Source organism: Lynx canadensis, chromosome F1, assembly GCF_007474595.2.
Source record: "Lynx canadensis isolate LIC74 chromosome F1, mLynCan4.pri.v2, whole genome shotgun sequence".
In the NCBI taxonomy this organism is placed as follows: domain Eukaryota; kingdom Metazoa; phylum Chordata; class Mammalia; order Carnivora; family Felidae; genus Lynx; species Lynx canadensis.
This window is the reverse complement of record NC_044319.2, coordinates 17,906,735-17,927,275: the sequence shown is the minus strand read 5'-3', so window position 1 is coordinate 17,927,275 and position 20,541 is coordinate 17,906,735. Positions and strand designations below refer to the sequence as shown.

Sequence of the window (20,541 nt, the reverse complement as noted above, 5' to 3'; positions counted from 1 at the left end):
TAGCTTCGAGCGCACTTCTCTCTCCCCCTCGCTTCCAAACCATTTGGCCACCCTACCATTCATTCCTCTCTCCGCAGTCCTTTCACCCTTTAGGACAGCCTGCCCTCCATTCGTCACGAGCTGCAATAGCTGCCGAGGAGCCCGACCGGCTTTGCTAGACCGCCGCCGGGAGCGCGCTGCGCGCGTCCGAGCGGTCCGCGGAGTCGTCTCCGCCGCCGCTCCCGCCCCTTCCGCCTCTCGTGTGCGCGCACGGCCGGCCTTCGGCGCGCCCGGGTTGGCTGCTGCGGGGCCCGCGGTGGTGGCGGCGGCGGCGGCGGCGGTCTCGACAGCGGTAGTGGTTTCTCCTCCGCTTTTAGGTTCCTCCGCCCCCTCCCGTCGGACGCTGCCGGGTGCCAGCCTTGAAAAAGCCAACTTTATTGTTCCTCAGCCCCACCTCCCGGCGCGGCGCGCGGCCTCAGGATGCACTGAGGCTGAGCGGAGGGAGGCGGCGGCGGGTCGCGGTCCCTCTTCTCTGAGCGCCCGGCCGGAGGTGGGGGGAGTCACGATGTCTGGGAGCCGCCAGGCCGGGTCGGGCTCCGCCGGGACCAGCCCTGGCTCCTCGGCGGCCTCCTCGGTGACTTCCGCCTCCTCGTCCTTGTCCTCTTCCCCGTCGCCCCCTTCCGCGGCGGCCGCGGCGGCGGCGTCCGGCGGGGCGGCCCAGGCCGCGGGCTCGGGCGGCCTCGGGGGCCCGGCGCGGCCTGTGCTGGTGGCGGCCGCCGTGTCCGGCAGCGGCGGCGGGGCGGTGTCCGCCGGCCAGTCTCGGCTCAGCTGCGCGGCCAGGCCCAGCGCCGGCGTAGGAGGGAGCAGCTCCAGCCTCGGCAGCGGCAGCAGGAAGCGACCTCTCCTTCCCCCGCTGTGCAACGGGCTCATCAACTCCTACGAGGACAAAAGCAACGACTTCGTGTGGTGAGTTTGAAGAGCATTGCCCTCCCTTTCGCTGGATGCGGAGTTTCTCTTGTTTGGGCTGGTGGGGTCCGGTGGGAGGGTGGTCTGTGGTTGGTGCCTTGGCGGTGCCTGCAGACCTTGAGGCTGGTGGTTGATGGGGGGAAGAAAGCTTGGTAGTCCCGGGGGCTGGGAGGGTACGGGTAGTATAGAGGACGGTGCTGGAGGGGAGGAAGTGAGGGGAGTTGAGGGAATAAATAAGAGGGGGCGAGAAGGAAGGTCAAATAAATGGTTGTGCGTAAAAGGAGAAAGTTGGGCCTTGGATTTTATGGCTATCTGGTGAGTTAGACACCCTGTCGGTCCGTTTTGCTTGTTGGAGTGAATTAAACTCGTAAAGGGAGAGAGTTAAGTTTCCCATGGTGGAGTTGGTCAAAATTTGCTTATTGAAAGTATGGTAGATGGTGCTCTAGACATGGGTTGTGAGTATTTTAAGGAGAAGTAGTATTTCATGTAAATATCTCTCCTGTGCGTGAGTATCCTCCCACTTCAAAGGGTAGACCACTTTTAAATCTGCAGTGAAGGCTACTGTGGTCATGAAGTCTGTTCACAAAAAATTCCACTTGTCACTGAATGTCTTGAAAAAGGGAATCACATCTATTAAATATTATCCGTGTGTCAGATGTAACTGTATTAGATTTGTATAACACTATAGTGTACTGGAACTTCTGTTTTGAGAAACGCCAGGTATTACACATTTTGGCATCGTAGTTGGCATCTTGAATGACACACAGTAGCATTCAGTTTTGATACTTGACATAGATGGGTTATCCTTATTAAGCGAGAGATGGAGTTGATTGTTTTACTGAAAGCGTTTTGGGATTTTCATTGGGTTTGGTATCCAGAACCCAATCCAAATGGTAGGATTATGAGAAAGGAATTGCTTTTAGCTAAGTGAGAACTGGCAGGATTTTATGCTTTTCCTCTGGAGGAAATTGTTGATAGACTTCATATATTAGTGATGTGGGAAGTTGGCCTGCACTGTCATTGTAGGGGAAGTTGATTTACTTCAGGGTTGAGGATGATGTGAATTGTTGTCATTAAATAAGATAGGGCTAGAAGTTGGAACTGTAGGAAATACATTGATTAGACTTAGGTGTAGTTCTTTTTTTTCCTTTTTTTTCAATGTATTTTCTTTAAAAATTTTATTTATTCTGAGAGAGAGAGGGAGGAAGGGAGGGACAGGGGAGAGGGGAGGGGAGGGAGGGAGGGAGAGAGAGAGAGAGAGAGAGAGAGAGAGAGAGAGAATTCCAAGCAGGCTCCTCGCTGTCAGCACAGAGCCCTGTGTGGGGCTTGAACTCATGAACAGTGAGATCATGCCCTGAGCTGATACCAAAAGTCCGCTTTTTAACTGACTGAGCCACCCAGACACCCCTTTCTTTCTTCTTTTAAAAATTTGCTTATTTATTTTGAGAGAGACTCAGTGCAAGTGGGGGAGGGCAGAGAGAGAGGGGGGACAGTGGATCCAGAGTGGGTCCCGTGCTGACAGCAGAGAGCCGGATGATGGGCTTGAACTCACGAACAGTGAGATTGTGACCTTGGCCGAATTCGGATGCTTAACCGACTGACCCGCGCAGGCACCCCAAAGAATGAAGAAATGTCTTCATTCGTATTTTTGCTTTGTTCTTAAATTATTCTGGATTCAGAATTCATTCATTTTTCATTGAAACTTGGCTGTAATTGTGACTGTTATTTATAAATAACCAGTTTGTGATTGGGTCTAAGAGGTGTTTGTATCCAGTTGAGAGTGCCATATGATGAAGTATAAGCTAATGAAGCAAAATGAGCATTTTCAGATTTGTCCTTTTAGCCATCATTGGCATTTTAATTTTCAGAAGGCTGAAAGAAAACAAATATGTCAGCATTCATATAGCATTCACATAGAATATGTGAGAAATAAAGGAATCCATCGTTCATTCAAGATACTTATTTGGCACACAATGTCTGCAAGGCACCACATGGGTTGCATTGTACTTACTATTGGCCATTTTGTAGGGAGTTGGAGAGCCATAGAGTAGTATAAACAGCTGGCATTGATTTTTTTTTTTTTCTTTGCGGGGTCTTGGGGAGGTAAGATTATTAAAATTTTTGTTAGTCACCTACTTTTTAACAATTTCAGTCTATTTTCCCAAGTCCTAACCTGGAAGTACCCAGTGAAAGTCTTTAGTTAAAAATTGTGAGGGGCGCCTGGGTGGCTCAGTCGGTTAAGCGGCCGACTTCGGCTCAGGTCATGATCTTGCGGTCTGTGAGTTCGAGCCCCGCGTCGGGCTCTGTGCTGACAGCTCAGAGCCTGGAGCCTGTTTCAGATTCTGTGTCTCCCTCTCTCTGACCCTCCCCCATTCATGCTCTGTCTCTCTCCTGTCTCTCTCAAAAATAAACGTTAAAAAAAAAAATTAAAAAAAAATTGTGAATATTTCTGGGGCACTTGGGTGGCTCAGTCAGTTGGGTGGCTCAGTCAGTTTGGCTCAGGTCATGATCTTACGGTTTGTGAGTTCAAGCCCTGTGTCCTCTGTGCTGACAGCTCGGAGCCTGCTTTGGATTCTGTCTGTGTTTCCCTCTCTCTCTGCCCCATCCCCACTCATGCTCTGTCTCTCTCTGTCTTAAAAATAAATGAAACATTTTAAAAAATTGTGAATATTTCATTTTCTAAGAATCTCATTAGTCCATTATTTCTTTTTTGGTGGGGTTGAATATTCAGAAGAATTCATTAATAGGAATCTATCTTCCCAATTCTCAAGCTAGATTTGGTTTGGCCAGCCTTTTGGGGTAGAAGAAAGGGATTAGGATTAGGCGGGGGCCAAGGAATCTTTTTCATTTCTAATTGGCTTTGGGTGGTTGTTCTTGTCTTATATGCCTCAAGGTCAAACGGAACCAACTGAAATTACTTTATGCTTTTCCATTTAAATGAAGCTAAAGCTTGAATAATGGTGATAATTCCCTAATCATCAGATTTTAAAACCCATGTTTATACTTCACATTTCATTTTATCCTTAAAACAATTCTGTGAAGTTATAGATGACTTCCAGTTTTGCTATAATACTAATATAATTGTATTCCCGTTGAGGTACAGAGAAGTAATTTTGTTTCAGATTGGTCAACTATGGGTAAAATGAGAACTCAGATCTCCCAGTTCTCAATTTAGTGCATTATTTGTATTTTTTAGCCTATGCTACTCCCCCCCCCTTTTTTTAAAGATTTTATTTTTTTTCAACGTTTTTTATTTTTTTTTATTTTTTTATTTATTTTTGGGACAGAGAGAGACAGAGCATGAACGGGGGAGGGGCAGAGAGAGAGGGAGACACAGAATCGGAAACAGGCTCCAGGCTCTGAGCCATCAGCCCAGAGCCCGACGCGGGGCTCGAACTCACGGACCGCGAGATCGTGACCTGGCTGAAGTCGGACGCTTAACCGACTGCGCCACCCAGGCGCCCCAAGATTTTATTTTTAAGGAAATCTCTGCACCCAACTCGGGGTTTGAATTTACAATCCCGAGATTAAGAGTTGCATACTCCACCAATTGAGCCAGCCAGGCACCCCTAGCCTCCTGATTCTTAAATGTGGTAGGTTGGAGGGAAACAGCTGTTTCATAATCACAGGAGATATATTGTTTATCCCTGACCATTCTCTCCTCCTGCCCACGTCCCAAGAGGACATACTAGAATTGGAGGCTTGAGTGGTAGTGTAATTTGCAAAAGCTACCTAGGTGATAATAACCTATCTTTCCCCTTTTTTGAGAACAGTTGATTTAAAATCAAATGCCTGATTTTCAGTAACACACATTGGATTCTCTTGACTTCTATCATATTTGAAAGTAAGTTTACATTTAATTGCACAATTGATGAACATTTTAGGAATTTATGGTTTTCATGTAAATGTTTTTTTCATACAAAGGATTGAAAGTATTAAGTTGTAGAGAATTTTTTTTAAGTTATTTTTTTTTTTTATTGTAAGATTAAAAAGCACAAATGGGGTAGGGGCAGAGAGAGAGGGAGAGAGAATTTCAAGCAGGCTCCGCACTGGTACCATGCAGAGCCTGATGCTGGACTCAAGCTCAAAAACCATGAGATCATGACCTAAGCGGAAATCAAGAGTTTGACACTTAACCAACTGAACCACCTAGGTGCCCCAAGTTGAAGATAATTCTAATAGTGTATTGTAGTTGGAGAATCTGTAGTACAGGAGAGGGTAGTATTTAGCTGAAGTTGGGTAAATCTTTAACATTCAAAGGAAGTCTTTGTTATTTTGATTTTTCTAATTTTTCTTACATGAGCCATTTAAATTGATGAATCTAAGATGACTTGTTTCTTCTATCACATTACTGTTGCTTCTTCATTAGCTTTTCCAACTACCTAAATTCCTTTTTCTACCTCTGCAAGTCTCAGTTATTCTCTAAGTTGAGGCAGAAATAAATATTTTCTTTTTTATTTATTTTTTTAATGTTTATTTTTGAGAGAGAGCGAGAGACTGAGTGAGGTAGGAGCAGAAAGAGAGAGAGAGAGAGAGAGAGAGAGAGAGAGAGAGAGAGAGAGAGACTCTGAAACAGGCTCCAGGCTTGAAGCTGTCAGTACAGAGCCTGACACCAGGCTTGAACTCAGGAACGGCGAGATCATGACCTAGGCGGAAGTCGGATGCTTAACCGACGGAGCCACCCAGGCGCCCCAGAAATAAGTATTTTCAAGTAGATAGTAAGCCCCTTGTAGGAAGGTTAATTCTGATCACCTGCCTAATAGAAAATAGGTAGGATCTACATTGAATAGATCTACTCTTTAATAAATATGTGACTGCCTCTCTTGTGTCATGCTGTTAATAATAGACCGTCCTGAAGGAGCTCATGATTTAATGCAGAGAGAGAGACTTTTAGTCATATAATTATAGTTTCATATCCTGACATCGTTGCTTCTTCTTAGTACCATGGCAGACGTCATTCTTTTGAATTTTTTTTTTTTTCAACGTTTATTTATTTTTGGGACAGAGAGAGACAGAGCATGAACGGGGGAGGGGCAGAGAGAGAGGGAGACACAGAATCAGAAACAGGCTCCAGGCTCTGAGCCATCAGCCCAGAGCCTGACGCGGGGCTCGAACTCACGGACCGCGAGATCGTGACCTGGCTGATGTCGGACGCTTAACCGACTGCGCCACCCAGGCGCCCCATCTTTTGAATTCACATGTATGTCGGAGTCCTCAACATAGCACTCTAGGAAGCCATTACCTACTAATCACATTTAGCGCCAGAGATGAAACCTATTGATCATTCTTGCTATTGTGTTTTTCTGGCTGTCAATAAGTGAAATAAAATAGAAATATAACTTGTCATGGTACAGACAACTTTGAACTTTTGGTTACATACTTACATACAGTGTATGTGCAGTGTATGTTTTACTGGGTATCAGGGTGAAAAATATTTGAAAGTTCCTGAATTATGGTGTATGATTTCTCTTGCAACTGAAAAGTAAATGAAAAATTTAGGTGGCCTATTGAAAGCCTAGTGAGCTTCTAAATAGGATTAAATGTATTTTCAAGAGCTGTTAAAGTGTATTCATCTACTGAAATAAACTGTAGAATTCATTATGTTGTTATTGTAGTAACATCAGGCAAGAACTTGCTTGAATCTGCAAAACTGAAGCTTGATGAATCTCTTGCGTTATAATGCATGTACCATTTGGGTGACAATGATGGCGAAAGATGCTCTGCAGAAAATGATATTAAATCATAGCAGTTCATAATGCTCTTTCTGGCTGTCAGATGGCGGGTTGTCTGTCTCATTGTCAGCAGAAGACTTAGGTGAATGAAGTGGTAGAGCAAACGAAAGAGAAGATTATGAAATAGCGTATGAAAGACTATCAACTTGAATTCTGGTCTATAAATTGAAAGGAAAGTACTGATGCAGTTCATTACTAAATGTGTTAATAGCTACCTTTTCCTTTTATAAATCTTTTTCTTTTTTAAGTTAATTTTAGAGAGAGAGAGAGAGCATGCGCGCGCGCCTGTGCGCAGGTGCCCTGGGGAGGGAAAGAGACCATCCTAAGCAGGTTCTGAGCTGTCAACATGGAGCCCAGGGTGGGGCTCGAACCCAGGAACCATGAAATCATGACCTGAGATGAAACGCAGAGTTGGATGCTTAATCGACTGAGCCACCCAGGCACCCCAAAGCCTTTTCTGATTATAAACCAACATTACTTATTTGATCATATTCTAAAAAATGTTTTTTATTTTTTTTTAAAGATTTTATTTTTGTAAGTAATCTTGACACCTGATGTGGGGTTGGAATCCACAACCTGGAGGTCAAGAGTCACATGCTCTAACTACTGAACCAGCCAGGAGCCCCTAAAAATTGTTATTGATTAAAGTAACTGTAGCCTTAAACCTTGTTGCTCATTTTTTCTCCTTAAATGTATATATTGTTACTGGGGTTTTCTTTCTGTTTTGAATACTTACTTTAGCCTGCAGTCCTTTTCCTCAAAGCTGCTATAGCTTGGGAGAAAAGGTTTAACAGTGGAATTAGTCTTCTCTTTCCTGTTAAAATTTGTATTATACAAAATAAAAGGCTTTGTAAATTCTTGACTTGTTTTTGTATGTGGTGTTTCCCCATCTGTGGCCTTCACTTTACTTGTTCTTTGCCGTCTCTCTTCATACATGTATGTGCCACGTTCTAGATGTATAGGTTCCTACCATCTCAACTAATATTTCATTGAGAGTAAATTGTTTTCTCTTCATATAAGTTAATTGTTCTTTCATTTTTCATAATTAAGTTTCATGAACTGTTTTTGTCTCTGTTTCTATGTAGAGAGTAGGGTTGTATAATAGGTGGTCTGATTTCTGTTCACTTAAATTCTGGTATTAACCTGTGGAAGCCCATCTTTCTCTCTTCCTAGTCTGTGTGGTTTGTGGTGGGTGCTGTTCTTCACCAAATTCAGAGCTGGAACACATGACCCCAAGCCTAAGTAGTCTCTTGTATTGGAATTCTGTGGCTTCAGTGTTACTTCACAGATCGGCATTTTGGGTTTAATGGAGGTATTGAGACAAAGTTGGTTAAGTAAAAATTACAGATAACTATTTTTGGGACTCCTTTAGATACTTTAAATTCAAAGTTAATAAATGCCAAGTCCACCCTAAAGTGAATGTGATGTGCTAACCATTGGCTTGGTATACATACTCCTGATAAAATACATGCTCTAGGATAGGCCGTTGTTATTTGCAAGGCACTGTTTCTTTTTCTTTCTTTCTTTCTTTCTTTCTTTCTTTCTTTCTTTCTTTCTTTCTTTCTCTTCTTCTTCTTCTTCTTCTTCTTCTTCTTCTTCTTCTTCTTAATGTTTATTTATTTTTGAGAGGGGGCCATAGAGAGGGGGAGACAGAACTTCAAGTGGACTGCGGGCTCCACTGTCAGCACAGAGCCTGACTCTGGGCTTGAACCTGAGCCCAGAAGTCAGATGCTTAAACGACAGAGCCACCCAGGTGCCCCTGCAAGGCACTATTCTAATGGTTTAACATTACCTATTCAGTCTTCATGATAATTGTTTGATGCAGATACTTTCATAATTTCCATTTTGTAGATGAGGAAATGACAGAGAGGTTATGTAATTTGTTGCAGTTCATACAGTTAATAGTGGTGGTATCCGTATTTATATCCAGACATTTTGGTTCAGAGCTCAAGTTAACCACTGTATTACTTTGCCTTTAATTCAGAGGCTGGGGGTTTTTGTTTAAATTTTTTTTTTAATGCTTATTTATTTTTGAGAGACAGAGACAGAATAGAATGTGAGAAAGCGAGCGGGGGAGGGGCAGAGGGGGAGACACAGAATATGAAGCAGGCTCCAGGCTCTGGGCTGTCAGCAGAGAGCCCAGTGTGGGGCTCAAACTCACCGAACTGCAAGATCGTGACCTGAGCCAAAGTCGGATGCTTAACCGACTGAGCCATCTAGGCGCCCCTGGAGATTTTGTTTAAAATCAGCTTTATTAAGGTATAATTTGTATACAGTAGAAATCACTAGTTTTAATTGTGTAGTTCAGTGAGTTTTGATAAGTGAATACGTCTGTATTATCACCACCCTAATCGAGATCTAGAACATTTTTATTACACTGGAAAGTTCGCTTGTGCCAGCACTTTGCACATATCTGTTCCCCCCACTTCAACACCTGGCAACCAGTGATTTTTCTAGCACTATAGTTTTGCCTTTCCTAGGATTTTGTATTAAGGGAGTTTTTCAATATGCAGTCTTTTGTGTCTGACTATTTTTTTAATGTTTTATTTATTTTTTTGGGAGGGGGCAGAAAGAGAGGGGGACAGAGGATCTGAAGCGGGCTCTGTGCTGACACCAGAGAGCCTAGCCTGATGTGGGGCTCGAACTCAGGAACTGTGAGATCATGACCTGAGCTGAAGTGAGATTCTCAACCAACTGAGCCACCCAGGCAGCCCTGTGTCTGACTCTTTTTTTATTTGGCATAATGTTTTTGAGATTCAATGTTGAGTATGTCACTAATTTTTTCTTTTAATTGCTGAGTAGTATTCTGTTATATGGATATATAAGATATGTATATATAATCAGTTTAAAGAGATTTGATTTTTTTTGTTTCTAGTTTTTGGTAATCGTAAAGAAAGTTGTAAAAATTCATGTTCAGGTATTCATGTGGACATACCTTCATATCTCTTGGGTAAATATCTAGGAGTGTATTATTGTTGGGTTGTATGGCCAAGTGCATATTTAACTTTATAATATACCGCAAAACTGTTTTTAATTTTTTTTAATGTTCATTTATTTTTGAGAGAGAAAGTGAGTGGGAGAGGGGCAGAGAGAGAGTGGGACCGAGGATCCAAAGCGGGCTCCAACTGACAACAGTGAGCCTGACATGGGGCTTGAACTCACAAACCATGAGATTATGACCTGAGTGGAAGTCAGATGCTCAACTGACTGAGCCACCCGGGCGCCCCTGCAAAACTGTTTTTAAAAGCGGTTGTATCATTTTCATTTCTGTCGGCAAAGTAGAAGAGTTCCAGTTCATGTTCTTGCTGGCATTTGGTCTTTCAATGTTTTTTCAAAGTCTTTACAATTTTGGTTGTGCTAGTGGGTGTGTGGTAGTATTTCATTATCCTAATTTGCATTGTCTTAATGACTGATGACACAACATATTTTCATGTGCTTATTTTCATTTGCATATCTTTCATAAAATTTTTAAATGTTTTTATTTATTTTGAGAGAGAGAGAGAGAGAAAGAATGCGAGTCGGGGAGGGGCAGAGAGAGAGGGAGACGCAGAGTCCGAAGCAAGCTCCAGGCTCTGAACTGTCAGCACAAAGCCTGATGCGGGGCTTGAACTCGTGAACCACTAGATCATGACCTGAGCTGAAGTCGGATGGATGCTCAACAGACTGAGCCATCCAGGCACCCCTGCATATTTTTTATAACGTGTTCTAATCTTCTGCTCTCTTTTCTCATTTATCTTGAGTTGTCTTTCATCATTCCAACATATTGTGATGTTTTCTCCCAGTCTGTTGCTTACCTATTTATATTTTTACTGATGTCTTTGAAGTGCAAAAGTTTGAAATCTTAAGTCCAGTGTATCACTTGTTTCTCTTATGGGTTGTGACTTTTGTGTTCCATCCAAAAAATTGTTGTCTAACATGAAATTCAAAGATTTTCTTAAATATTTCTTCTAGATACTTTATGGTTTTCTCCTGGTTAGATAAATGATCATTTCATGTTAGTTTCTATATACTGTGTGTGGTAAGGGTTGAAGATTTTTCCTCTCTACTGTGGGTATCCAGTTATTATGGCACCCATTTGTTGGAAACCATTTTTGTTCATTGAATTTCTTGGAAGCTTTCTTAAAAATTAATTAACCGCGGCGCCTGGGTGGCTCAGTCGGTTAAGCGGCCGACTTCGGCTCAGGTCATGATCTCGCGGTCCGTGAGTTCGAGCCCCGCGTCGGGCTCTGTGCTGACAGCTCAGAGCCTGGAGCCTGTTTCAGATTCTGTGTCTCCCTCTCTCTGATCCTCCCCCGTTCATGCTCTGTCTCTCTCTGTCTCAAAAATAAATAAACGTTAAAAAAAAATTAAAATTAATTAACCATGTGTATGAGTTTATTTCTGGAGTCTTTGTTCCATTGATCTATATATTTATCCTTATGCCTATATCACCATCTTGATTACTATATCATTTTAGTAAATCTTGAAATCAGACAGTATAAATTTGTTCCTGTATCTCATTTTGGTTATCTAGGTCCTTTGCATTTCCACCTGGATTTTAGGATTAGTTTACCAATTTCATCAAAAAAGCATGCTAGGATTTTAATTTGGGTTACTTTAATTTTTTTTTAATGGTTATTTATTTTTGAGAGAGAGGGCAAGGGGTAGAGAAGGAGGGAAACACAGAATCTGAAGCAGGCTCCAGGCTCCAAGCTGTCAGCACAGAGCCTGACCTGGGGCTGGAACTCACAAGACATGAGATCATGACCTGAGCCCAAGTCAGACTCTCAACTGACTAAGCTAACCACGTGCCCCCATGATTTGGGTTACTTTAAATCTATGACTCAATTTGGAAAGATATGACATTTTAATGATTTTGAATCTTTGAACTATGAACATCGTGTATTTCTTCAATTATTTAGGTCTTTAATTTTTTTCAGTAGTGTTTTATAATTTTGTAGTTTTAAGTGTTTGGAACTTAAACGTATTTTATTAATCTTAGCCCTAAGTATTTCATGTTTTTGATGATGCTGTAAATATTATTTTAATTTCAACTTCTAATTGTTGCTAATGTATAGAAATAAAATTTATTTTATTTATTTTTGAGAGAGAGCATGAGAGGGGCAGAGAGAGAGGGAGAGAGAGAATCCCAAGTGGGCTCTGTGCTGTTAGTGCACAGCCAGACATGGAGCTCGATCTCACGAGCCGTGAAATCCTCAGCCAAAAATCAATAGTTGGATGCTCAACTGACTGAGCCACCTAGGCACCCCAATAAAATTTATTTTTGTGTGTTGCCATTGTATCTTGTGATTGCTAAATTTACTTCCTTTAACAGTTGTTTTTTAGGTGGAACCTATGGGGTTTCTGAGAAGACAATTGTGTCACGTGCAAATCAAGACAGTGTTACTTTTTTTTCCCAATTTGCATACCCCACTTACTAATTTTTTAAAGGGATTTTTTTTTTTGAATTTTCATGAGTGATACTGGTCTATGCTGTTCTTGTAAACACACACACACACACGCACACACACATACGGTTTGGTTTTGATACCATGTGTATTTGCTAGGTTTGCTGTAACATAATGGACAGACTGGGTAGCTTAAATAACAGCAGTTTATTTTCATACAGTTTGAGGCTAGGAATCCAAGGTCAAGGTATTGGTAGGTTTGGGTTCTTCTAGACCTCTCTCCTTGTCTTCCAGATGGCTACCTTCTTGCTCTGTCTTCACATGGTTACCTCATGATCTCTGTTGTTTGTATTCTAATCTCTTCTTCTTCTTTCTTTTTTTTAAATTTTTTTTTTAAGTTTTATTTATTTTGTTTTTTTTTTTTTTTTTTTTTTTTCAACGTTTTTTATTTATTTTTGGGACAGAGAGAGACAGAGCATGAACGGGGGAGGGGCAGAGAGAGAGGGAGACACAGAATCGGAAACAGGCTCCAGGCTCCGAGCCATCAGCCCAGAGCCCGACGCGGGGCTCGAACTCACGGACCGCGAGATCGTGACCTGGCTGATGTCGGACGCTTAACCGACTGCGCCACCCAGGCGCCCCTAGTTTTATTTATTTTGAGAGTGAGAGGGAGCAGGGGAGGGGCAGAGAGAGAGAATCCTAAGCAGGCTTTGCACTGCCAGCACAGAGCCTGGGGCTCAAAACCATGAACCATGAGATTGTGACCTGAGCCAAAAAGTCAGATTCTCAACTGACTGCAACTGAGGCACCCAGGCACCCCTCTAATTTCTTCTAATTCTTTTTTAGGATTTTGATTCTTTTAAATTCTTTAAAATTTATTTGTTTTGAGAGAGAGAGAGAAAGTGCCGGTGGGGTGGGGCAGAGACAGAGGGAGATTGAGAATCCCAAATAGGCTCTGTGCTGTCAGCCCAGAGCCTGCTGTGGGGCTTGAACCCATGAACCATGATGTGAGATCATTACTTGAGCTGAAATTGGACACTTAACCGACTGAGCCACCCAGGCACCCTTTAATTTTTTTTTTAATGTTTTTATTTATTTGTGAGACAGAGGGAGACGGAGCATGAGCAGGGGAGGGGAAGAGAGGGAGACACAGAATCCGAAGCAGGCTCCAGGCTCTGAGCTGTCAGCACAGAGCCTGATGCGGGGCTCGAACCCACGGACTGTGAGATCATGACCCGAGCCGAAGTCGGATGCTTAACCAACTGAGCCACCCAGGTGCCCCTAATTTTTTTTTTTTAACATTTATTTTGGAGATGGAGAGACAGTGTGAGCAGGGGAGGGGCAGAGAGAGAGGGAGACACAGAATCTGAAGCAGGCTCTAGGCTCTACACTGTCAGCACAGAGCTGACATGGGGCTTGAACCTAAGAGCCGAAGTTGGATGCTTAACTGACTGAGCCACCCAGGTGCCCCGTCTCTGATCTCTTAAAAGGACATCATTCATTGGATTAGGGCCTAATATATGATTTCATTTAACCTTAATTGTCTCCTTGATGCTCAGTCTCTAAATACAGTTGCATTTGGAGGTACTGGGGGGCTAGGATTTCAACATACAGATTTCAGCCCATCACACAGTGTAAAGCCCTTCTAAAAGGAGATGAGGAATGTTATCTCTTCTTTCTTTTTCTTTTCCTAAATGTTTATTTTGAGAGGGATAGAGAAATCAGGGGAGGGGCAGAGAGAGAGAAGTGAGAGAGAATCCCAAACAGGTTCCATGATGTCAGCACAGCGCTGGACTCCGGGGCTTGATCTCACAAACCGTGATGTGAGCCAAAACTAAGAGTCAGATGCTTAACCTACTGAGCCACCTAGCCACCCTAAATGTCATCTCTTCTGTTTTCTGAAAGAGTTTGTATGGAATTGGTATGTTTCTTCCTTACGTGTTTGGTATAGTTCACCAATGTATGATCAAAGGGCTGTGTCTGTTCTTTCTTTTTTTTTTTCTTAAAATTAAAAAAAAAATTTACATAATCCAAATTAGCATATAGTGCAACAATGATTTCAGGAGTAGATTCCTTAATGCCCCTTACCCGTTTAGCCCATCCCCCCTCCCACAACCCCTCCAGCAACCCTCAGTTTGTTCTCCATATTTATGAGTCTCTTCTGTTTTGTCCCCCTCCCTGTTTTCATGTTATTTTTGCTTCCCTTCCCTTATGTTAATCTGTTTTGTGTTGTAAAGTCCTCATATGAGTTAAGTCATATGATACTTGTTTTTCTCTAATTTCGGTTAGCATAATACCCTCTAGTTCCTTCCACATAGTTGCAAATGGCAAGATTTCATTCTTTTTGATTGCCGTGTAATACTCCCATCGTATATATATACCACTTCTTTTTTTTTTTTTATGTTTATTTATTTTTGACAGAGAGAGACAGACAGAGCATGAGCGGGGCAGGGGCAGAGAGAGAGGGAGACACAGAATCTGAAGCAAGCTCCAGGCTCTGAGTTGTCAGCACAGAGCCCGACACGGGGCTCGAACCCACAGACTGTGAGATCATGACCTGAGCTGAAGTCAGATGCTCAACCGACTGAGCCACCCAGGCACCCCTATACCACATCTTCTTTATCCATTCATCCATTGATGGACATTTGGACTTTTTACATAGTTTGGCTATTGTTGATAGTGCTGCTATAAACATTAGGGGTGCATGTGTTCCTTCGAAACAGCACACCTGTCTCCCATGGATAAATGCCTAGTAGTGCAATTGCTAGGTCGTAGGGTAGTTATATTTTTAATTTTTTGAGGAACCTCCGCACTGTTTTCCAGAGTGGCTGCACCAGTTTGCATTCCCACCAGCAGTGCAAAAGAGATCCTCTTTTTCCACATCCTCACCGATATCTGTTGTTGCCTGAGTTGTTAATGTTAGCCATCCTGACAGGTGTGAGGTGGTATCTCATTGTGGTTTTGATTTCTATTTCCCTGATGATGAGTGAGGTTGAGCATTTTTTCATGTGTCGGTTGGCCATCTGGATGTCTTTTTTGGAGAAGTATCTATTCATGTCTTTTGCCCATTTCTTCACTGGATTATCTGCTTTTTGGGTGTTGAGTTTGATAAATTTTCTATAGATTTTGGATACTAACTCTTTATCTGATATGTCATTTGAAAATGTCTTCTCCCGTTCTGTTGATTGCCTTTAAGTTTTGCTGATTGTTTCCTTCACTGTGTGGAAGGTTTTTATTTTGAGGAGGTCCCAATAGTTCATTTTTGCTTTTGTTTCCCTTGCCTCTGGAGATGTGTTGAGTAAGAAGTTGCTGAGGCTGAGGTCAAAGAGGTTTTTGCCTGCTTTCTCCTCGAGGATTTTGATGGCTTCCTATCTTACATTTAGGTCTTCTATCCATTTTGAGTTTATTTTTGTGTATGGTGTAAGAACATAGTCCAGGTTCATTCTTCTGCATGTCACTGTCCAGTTTTCCCAGTACCATTTGCTGAAGAGTCTGTCTTTATTCCATTGGATATTCTTTCCTGCTTTGTCAAAGATTAGTTGGCCATATGTTTGTGGGTCCGTTTCTGGGTTCTCTGTTCTGTTCATTGACCTGAGTGTCTGTTTTTGTGCCAGTAACTGTTCTTTATGTCTTAAGTGAGCTTTGGTAGTTTGTTAAGGGATTTGTCCATTTCACCCAAGTTATTGAACTTATTAACGTAAAGTTCATAATATTTCCTTATACTTTTATTTATTATTTTTTAACTTTTATTTATTTTTGAGAGAGAGTGAGAGAGAGTTAGCACGAGCAGGGGGAGGGGCAGAGAGAGAGAGAGAGAGAGAGAGAGAGACATTGAATCTGAAACAGGCTCCTGGCTCTGAGCTGTCAGCACAGAGCCCGATGTCGGGCTACAACTCTGATTGGCAAGATCATATCCTGAGCCAAAGTCGGACACTTAACCGACTGAGCCACCCAGGCACCCCTCTTCTTACATTTTGATGTTTATGGGATTTGGAGGGATGGTGCCCTTTTTTTCTTTTAAGTTTATTTATTTATTTTGAGAGGCAGAGTGAGCACACTTGAGTGCATGTGAGCAGTGGAGGAGCGAAAATCCCAAGCAGGCTCCCTGCTGTCAGTGTGGAGCCCTATGAGACTTGGGGCTTGATCCCATGAACTGTGACATCATGACCTGAGCTGAAATCAAGAGTCTAAGCTGAACCCAGGGGCCCTACCCTGGGGGGATACTGCTTCTTTCATTCCTGCTAGTGGTAATTTGTATTTTCTTTTTTTTTTTTCTTGAACAGTTTAGGGGATTATTAATTTTATTATTTTTTTCAAATTACTCATTTTGGGATTACTAATTTTCTATATAGTTTGTCCATTTTATTTTCTAGTTTATTTTTTAAAGTTTATTTAGGTAATGAGTGAGTATGTGCACCTGTGGTGGGGAGGGGCAGAGAGAGGGAGAGAGAGAATTCCAAACAGACTCCTCACTTTCTGTGAGCCTGACACAGAGCTGGAACTCAAAAAGCATGAGGTTATGACCTGAGCCGAAATCCAGAGGTGGACTGAGCCACCCAGGCATCCCTGTCCATCTTCCATTTTACTAATTTTTGGTTTTATTTTTATTATTTCGTTCGGTTTTGAATTTCATCTTCTTTTGGTTTGTGAATATGGAAGGTTAGATAACTGATTTGGCCTTTTCTAATCCTTGCATTAGAGGTATCTTTTAATTTTCATTCAGTTGAAAATACTTAGTAATTTCTTGCTTGAACTGTGGGTTGTTTAGACACACAATATTCATTTTTTTGGTAATATTTGATTTTTAAAATGTTTTTTAATGTTTATTTTTGAGAGAGAGAGAGAGAGAGAGAGAGAGAGAGAGAGAGAGAGAGAACCTGAAGTAGACTCCAGGCTCGTAGCTGTCAGCACAGAGCCTGATGCGGGGCTTGAACCCACAAACGGCGAGATCATGACCTGAAGTCAAGTGCTTAACCGACTGAACCACCCAAGCGTCCCTAAAATTTTTTTGATTACAGTCAACGTAGTGCATGTCAGGTATCTCATTGTGGCTTTGATTTATTTTCCCATATTGACTAGTGATACTGAACATCTTTTTATGGACTTACTGGCTCTTCTGCTACTACTTTTTGAAGGTTGTGTTTTGATCTTTAATAATTAACTTGAGTCAGTCAACAATATACTTTTTCATAGCCAAAGTAAAGTTCAGAGAAAAGTCATTGTCCTGTCCAGATTTTCACCTTTTGGTTGAATGCAATTTCTGTGCAAGTATGTGTTATTTATAGTTTTGGGTTTTTCAAAAGTTCAAGAGCAGAAGGCTAGGGGTGCCTGGGAGCTCAGGCCATTAAGCGTCCAACTTTGGCTCAAGTCATGATCTCACAGTTTGTGAGTTTGAGCCCTGCATCGGGCTCTGTGCTGACAGCTTGGAGCCTGCTTTGAGTCCTCTGTCTCCCTCTCTCTGCCCTTCCCCCATAAGTATGTGTGCGTGCACACTCTCTCAAAAATAAACATTAAAAAAAAAAAGGAACAGAAGGCTAACTTAATTAGATTATAATTTAAATTCAGTACTGTATTTGTAAAACAAAACTTAATAAAACAATTTTTTAAGAAAGTTACTTTAAAAAATCCACATAAGGATATAAAGGACACCTCTTCCATGCAACTTAGAGATGTCTTTTATCCCTGGATAATGGGCTAGGGGTGTTGTCCATGTAAGATATGGGACACCTTCCTGTCCCTACTTCCTTACAATAGAGATTTCTGTTTCTGTAGCCCCTCCTCTGTAGGCAACGTTTTTTTTCTTCTGTGTGAACTTGTATCTTCTTTAGTTGATTGGTCTGTGATTGGCCTCTTCTGAAGTGTGACTAAAATATAACAATTACATCATCTTGGAATTGTCTTGAAAGGATGTTTTGGGTCAATCATGTTTTCTGTATTAGGAATTTGAAATAAGTAAACACCTGAATTGGACTGTTTTGATTAAAGTTCTTGATGTAGTATTGTTGGAAGGACTGTATATTGCAAACCGATATTCTTGATAGCAGCAAATAGAAGCTGTTAGTCACATTAATGGTAGAGCACTAGTGAAGATCTGTACTGCTGTGCTGAAGTCTGTAGATCCACCTTGAATCCAACCCTCTAGATCCTATGAGGCCTAGTCCTGGTGTTCCCCCATGAAGTCTTTGTCCTAATTCTTCCACCTATCTTAAATGTATACAAACCCAATGAAAATTCTCCAATTCTAAGCCTTTGATGATAGTTAGAATTAATGCTCTGTTTAAGGAGGAGTCCTGGGAATGTGTGAATAGAATAACATCCAGGACAAGATTGAGAGTGTATTGGGTAATTTTCATCCTGGGGGAATCAGTAGTAACACTTCTTGGCCATATTTGATTTCCCGATTGAAGCTACTTTTATTGATTTATTTATTTCTGGTGAATACCAGAGATTGGCTCCACTTTATTTTTTTTATTAAAATTTTTTTTAATGTTTATTTATTTTTGAGAGAGAGACAGAGTGTGAGTGGGGGAGGAGCAGAGAGAGAGGGAGACACAGAATCTGAAGCAGGCTCCGGGCTCTGAGCTGTCAGCACAGAGCTCGATACAGGGCTCGAACTCACAAACTGAGATCATGACCTGAGCTGAAGTTGGATGCTTACCACCTGAGCCACCCAGGCGCCCCTCCACTTTATCTTTTCATGCCTGTTACTTGTATTTTTTTTTCAAGTTTCATTTATTTACACAGAGAGAGTGCACACGTGTGAGTGTGGGAAAGGCTGAGAGAGAGGGAGAAAGAGAATCCCAAGCAGCTCTGCACTGTCAGCTTGGGGCTCATTTCAGGAACCATGACCTGACCCAGCCGTCGACCTGAGCTGAAATCAAGAGTCAGATAAAATCAAGAGTCAAATGTCTAACTGACGGAAGCACCCAGGTGCCCTGCCTGTTACTGGTATTAGTAATCATCATTTCCTTTCTTTCCTGCCCCATTGTGGTCTTATCCTTTTAAAATCTCTGCTCCTCAAAATAAATAAACAGACATTTAGGAGAAGAAAGCTGTTTTGAGTTTCCTTCGTTCCTTTTATTTTATTTTTTATTTTTATTTTTTTTTAATTTTTTTTTTTTCAACGTTTATTTATTTTGGGACAGAGAGAGACAGAGCATGAACAGGGGAGGGGCAGAGAGAGAGGGAGACACAGAATCGGAAACAGGCTCCAGGCTCCCAGCCATCAGCCCAGAGCCTGACGCGGGGCTCGAACTCACGGACCGCGAGATCGTGACCTGGCTGAAGTCGGATGCTTAACCGACTGCGCCACCCAGGCGCCCCTCCTTTTATTTTTGAGAGAGAGAGAGAGAAAGCGTGAGTGGTGGGGGGCGGGGGGGATGGTGCAGAGAGAGAGAAAAAATCCCAAGCCGGCTCTGCACTGCCAGCGTGGAGCCTGATGTAGGGCTCGAACCCACGGACCATGAGATCATGACCTGAGCCCAAGTTGGACACTTAACTGACTGGGCTATTAATTTTTTTTTTTTTAAGTTTTTATGTATGTATGTATATATGTATGTGAACTCTATACTCAGTGTGGGGCTTGAACTCATGACTCTGAGATCAAGAGTTGCATGCTCTGTCTTTGTTTATGGAATATGTGACATAAGACATTAAACCCAGGTCTTAATGGAGATAGATTAGGTAGAAATACCAAATAAATATAATCTCTACTTTTGAAAAAAAGATTAAAGTTCTTTTTTAGGGCATTTTATCGTATCAAGTGAAAGTAGGAAGGAGTGTGATGATGGGACAGAGGCTGGAACTGAACGGCTGTCTGTGAAGGTTGGTGTGGAGGATCTCATGTTACCAGTGTTGGTGTGAAAGGAGGATTTGAGATTTATTTTCTTCTTTTCACTCATTTCCTTGTCTTTCAAGGAAATTCTCTGGGGCCAGTTGAAAATAGAGGATGGCTTGGGGGTGCTTACATGGCTACGGGTAGAAGGGGAAGGAGGAAGATAGAGAAATTGGAAGTTTTGGACATTTTGAGAGGAAGGAAGAAATATTCCTGTGGCTACTGACTTTTGCTTGGATGTCTTAGCCTTGAAGGATGAACATAAGTTTTAAAAAATATATATTTTTTAACGTTTATTCATTATTGAGAGCATGAGCAGGGGAGGGGCAGAGAGAGAGAGGTACGGAATCTGAAGCAGGCTCTAGGCTCCGAGCTGTCAGCACAGAGCCCGACGCGGGGCTCTAACTCACAAACCGTGAGATCATGACCTGAGCCAAAGTCCGCCGCCCAACCAACTGAGCCACCCAGGTGCCCCACATAAGTTTTTGTATATTCGAAATAATTTTTCTTTTAAGATTTTCTATGTGCTGACAATTTTCATAGTCATAGTGCCGCGTATTGTTCGTTTCCTTTATCTTCTGAGATTGTAGCGTAGTGCAAGTGCTCTGGACTTAGAGTTAGAAGCCCTGAAATTTAACTTTAG

General features: G+C 42.1%; 1 protein-coding gene across 8 annotated transcripts in view; it reads left to right on the top strand.

Annotated features, from left to right (window-relative positions):
• COP1 (COP1 E3 ubiquitin ligase) overlaps window positions 1-20,541 on the top strand; it is a 281,667-nt gene that overhangs the window by 18,494 nt on the left and 242,632 nt on the right. For 6 of the 8 annotated variants that reach the window (XR_003965751.1, XM_030301696.1, XM_030301694.1 and 3 more), the window contains exon 1: window positions 427-945. The exons of 1 other annotated variant lie outside the window; for it this stretch is intronic. Coding sequence is in view for 6 of the 7 variants with exons in the window: in XM_030301696.1 (XP_030157556.1) it covers window positions 545-945 (401 nt within the window). In the remaining variant the exon portion in view is untranslated. Of the gene's footprint in view, window positions 1-356; window positions 946-20,541 lie in introns of those variants that run through there. One more of the 8 variants, XM_030301693.1, reaches the window with a different exon arrangement.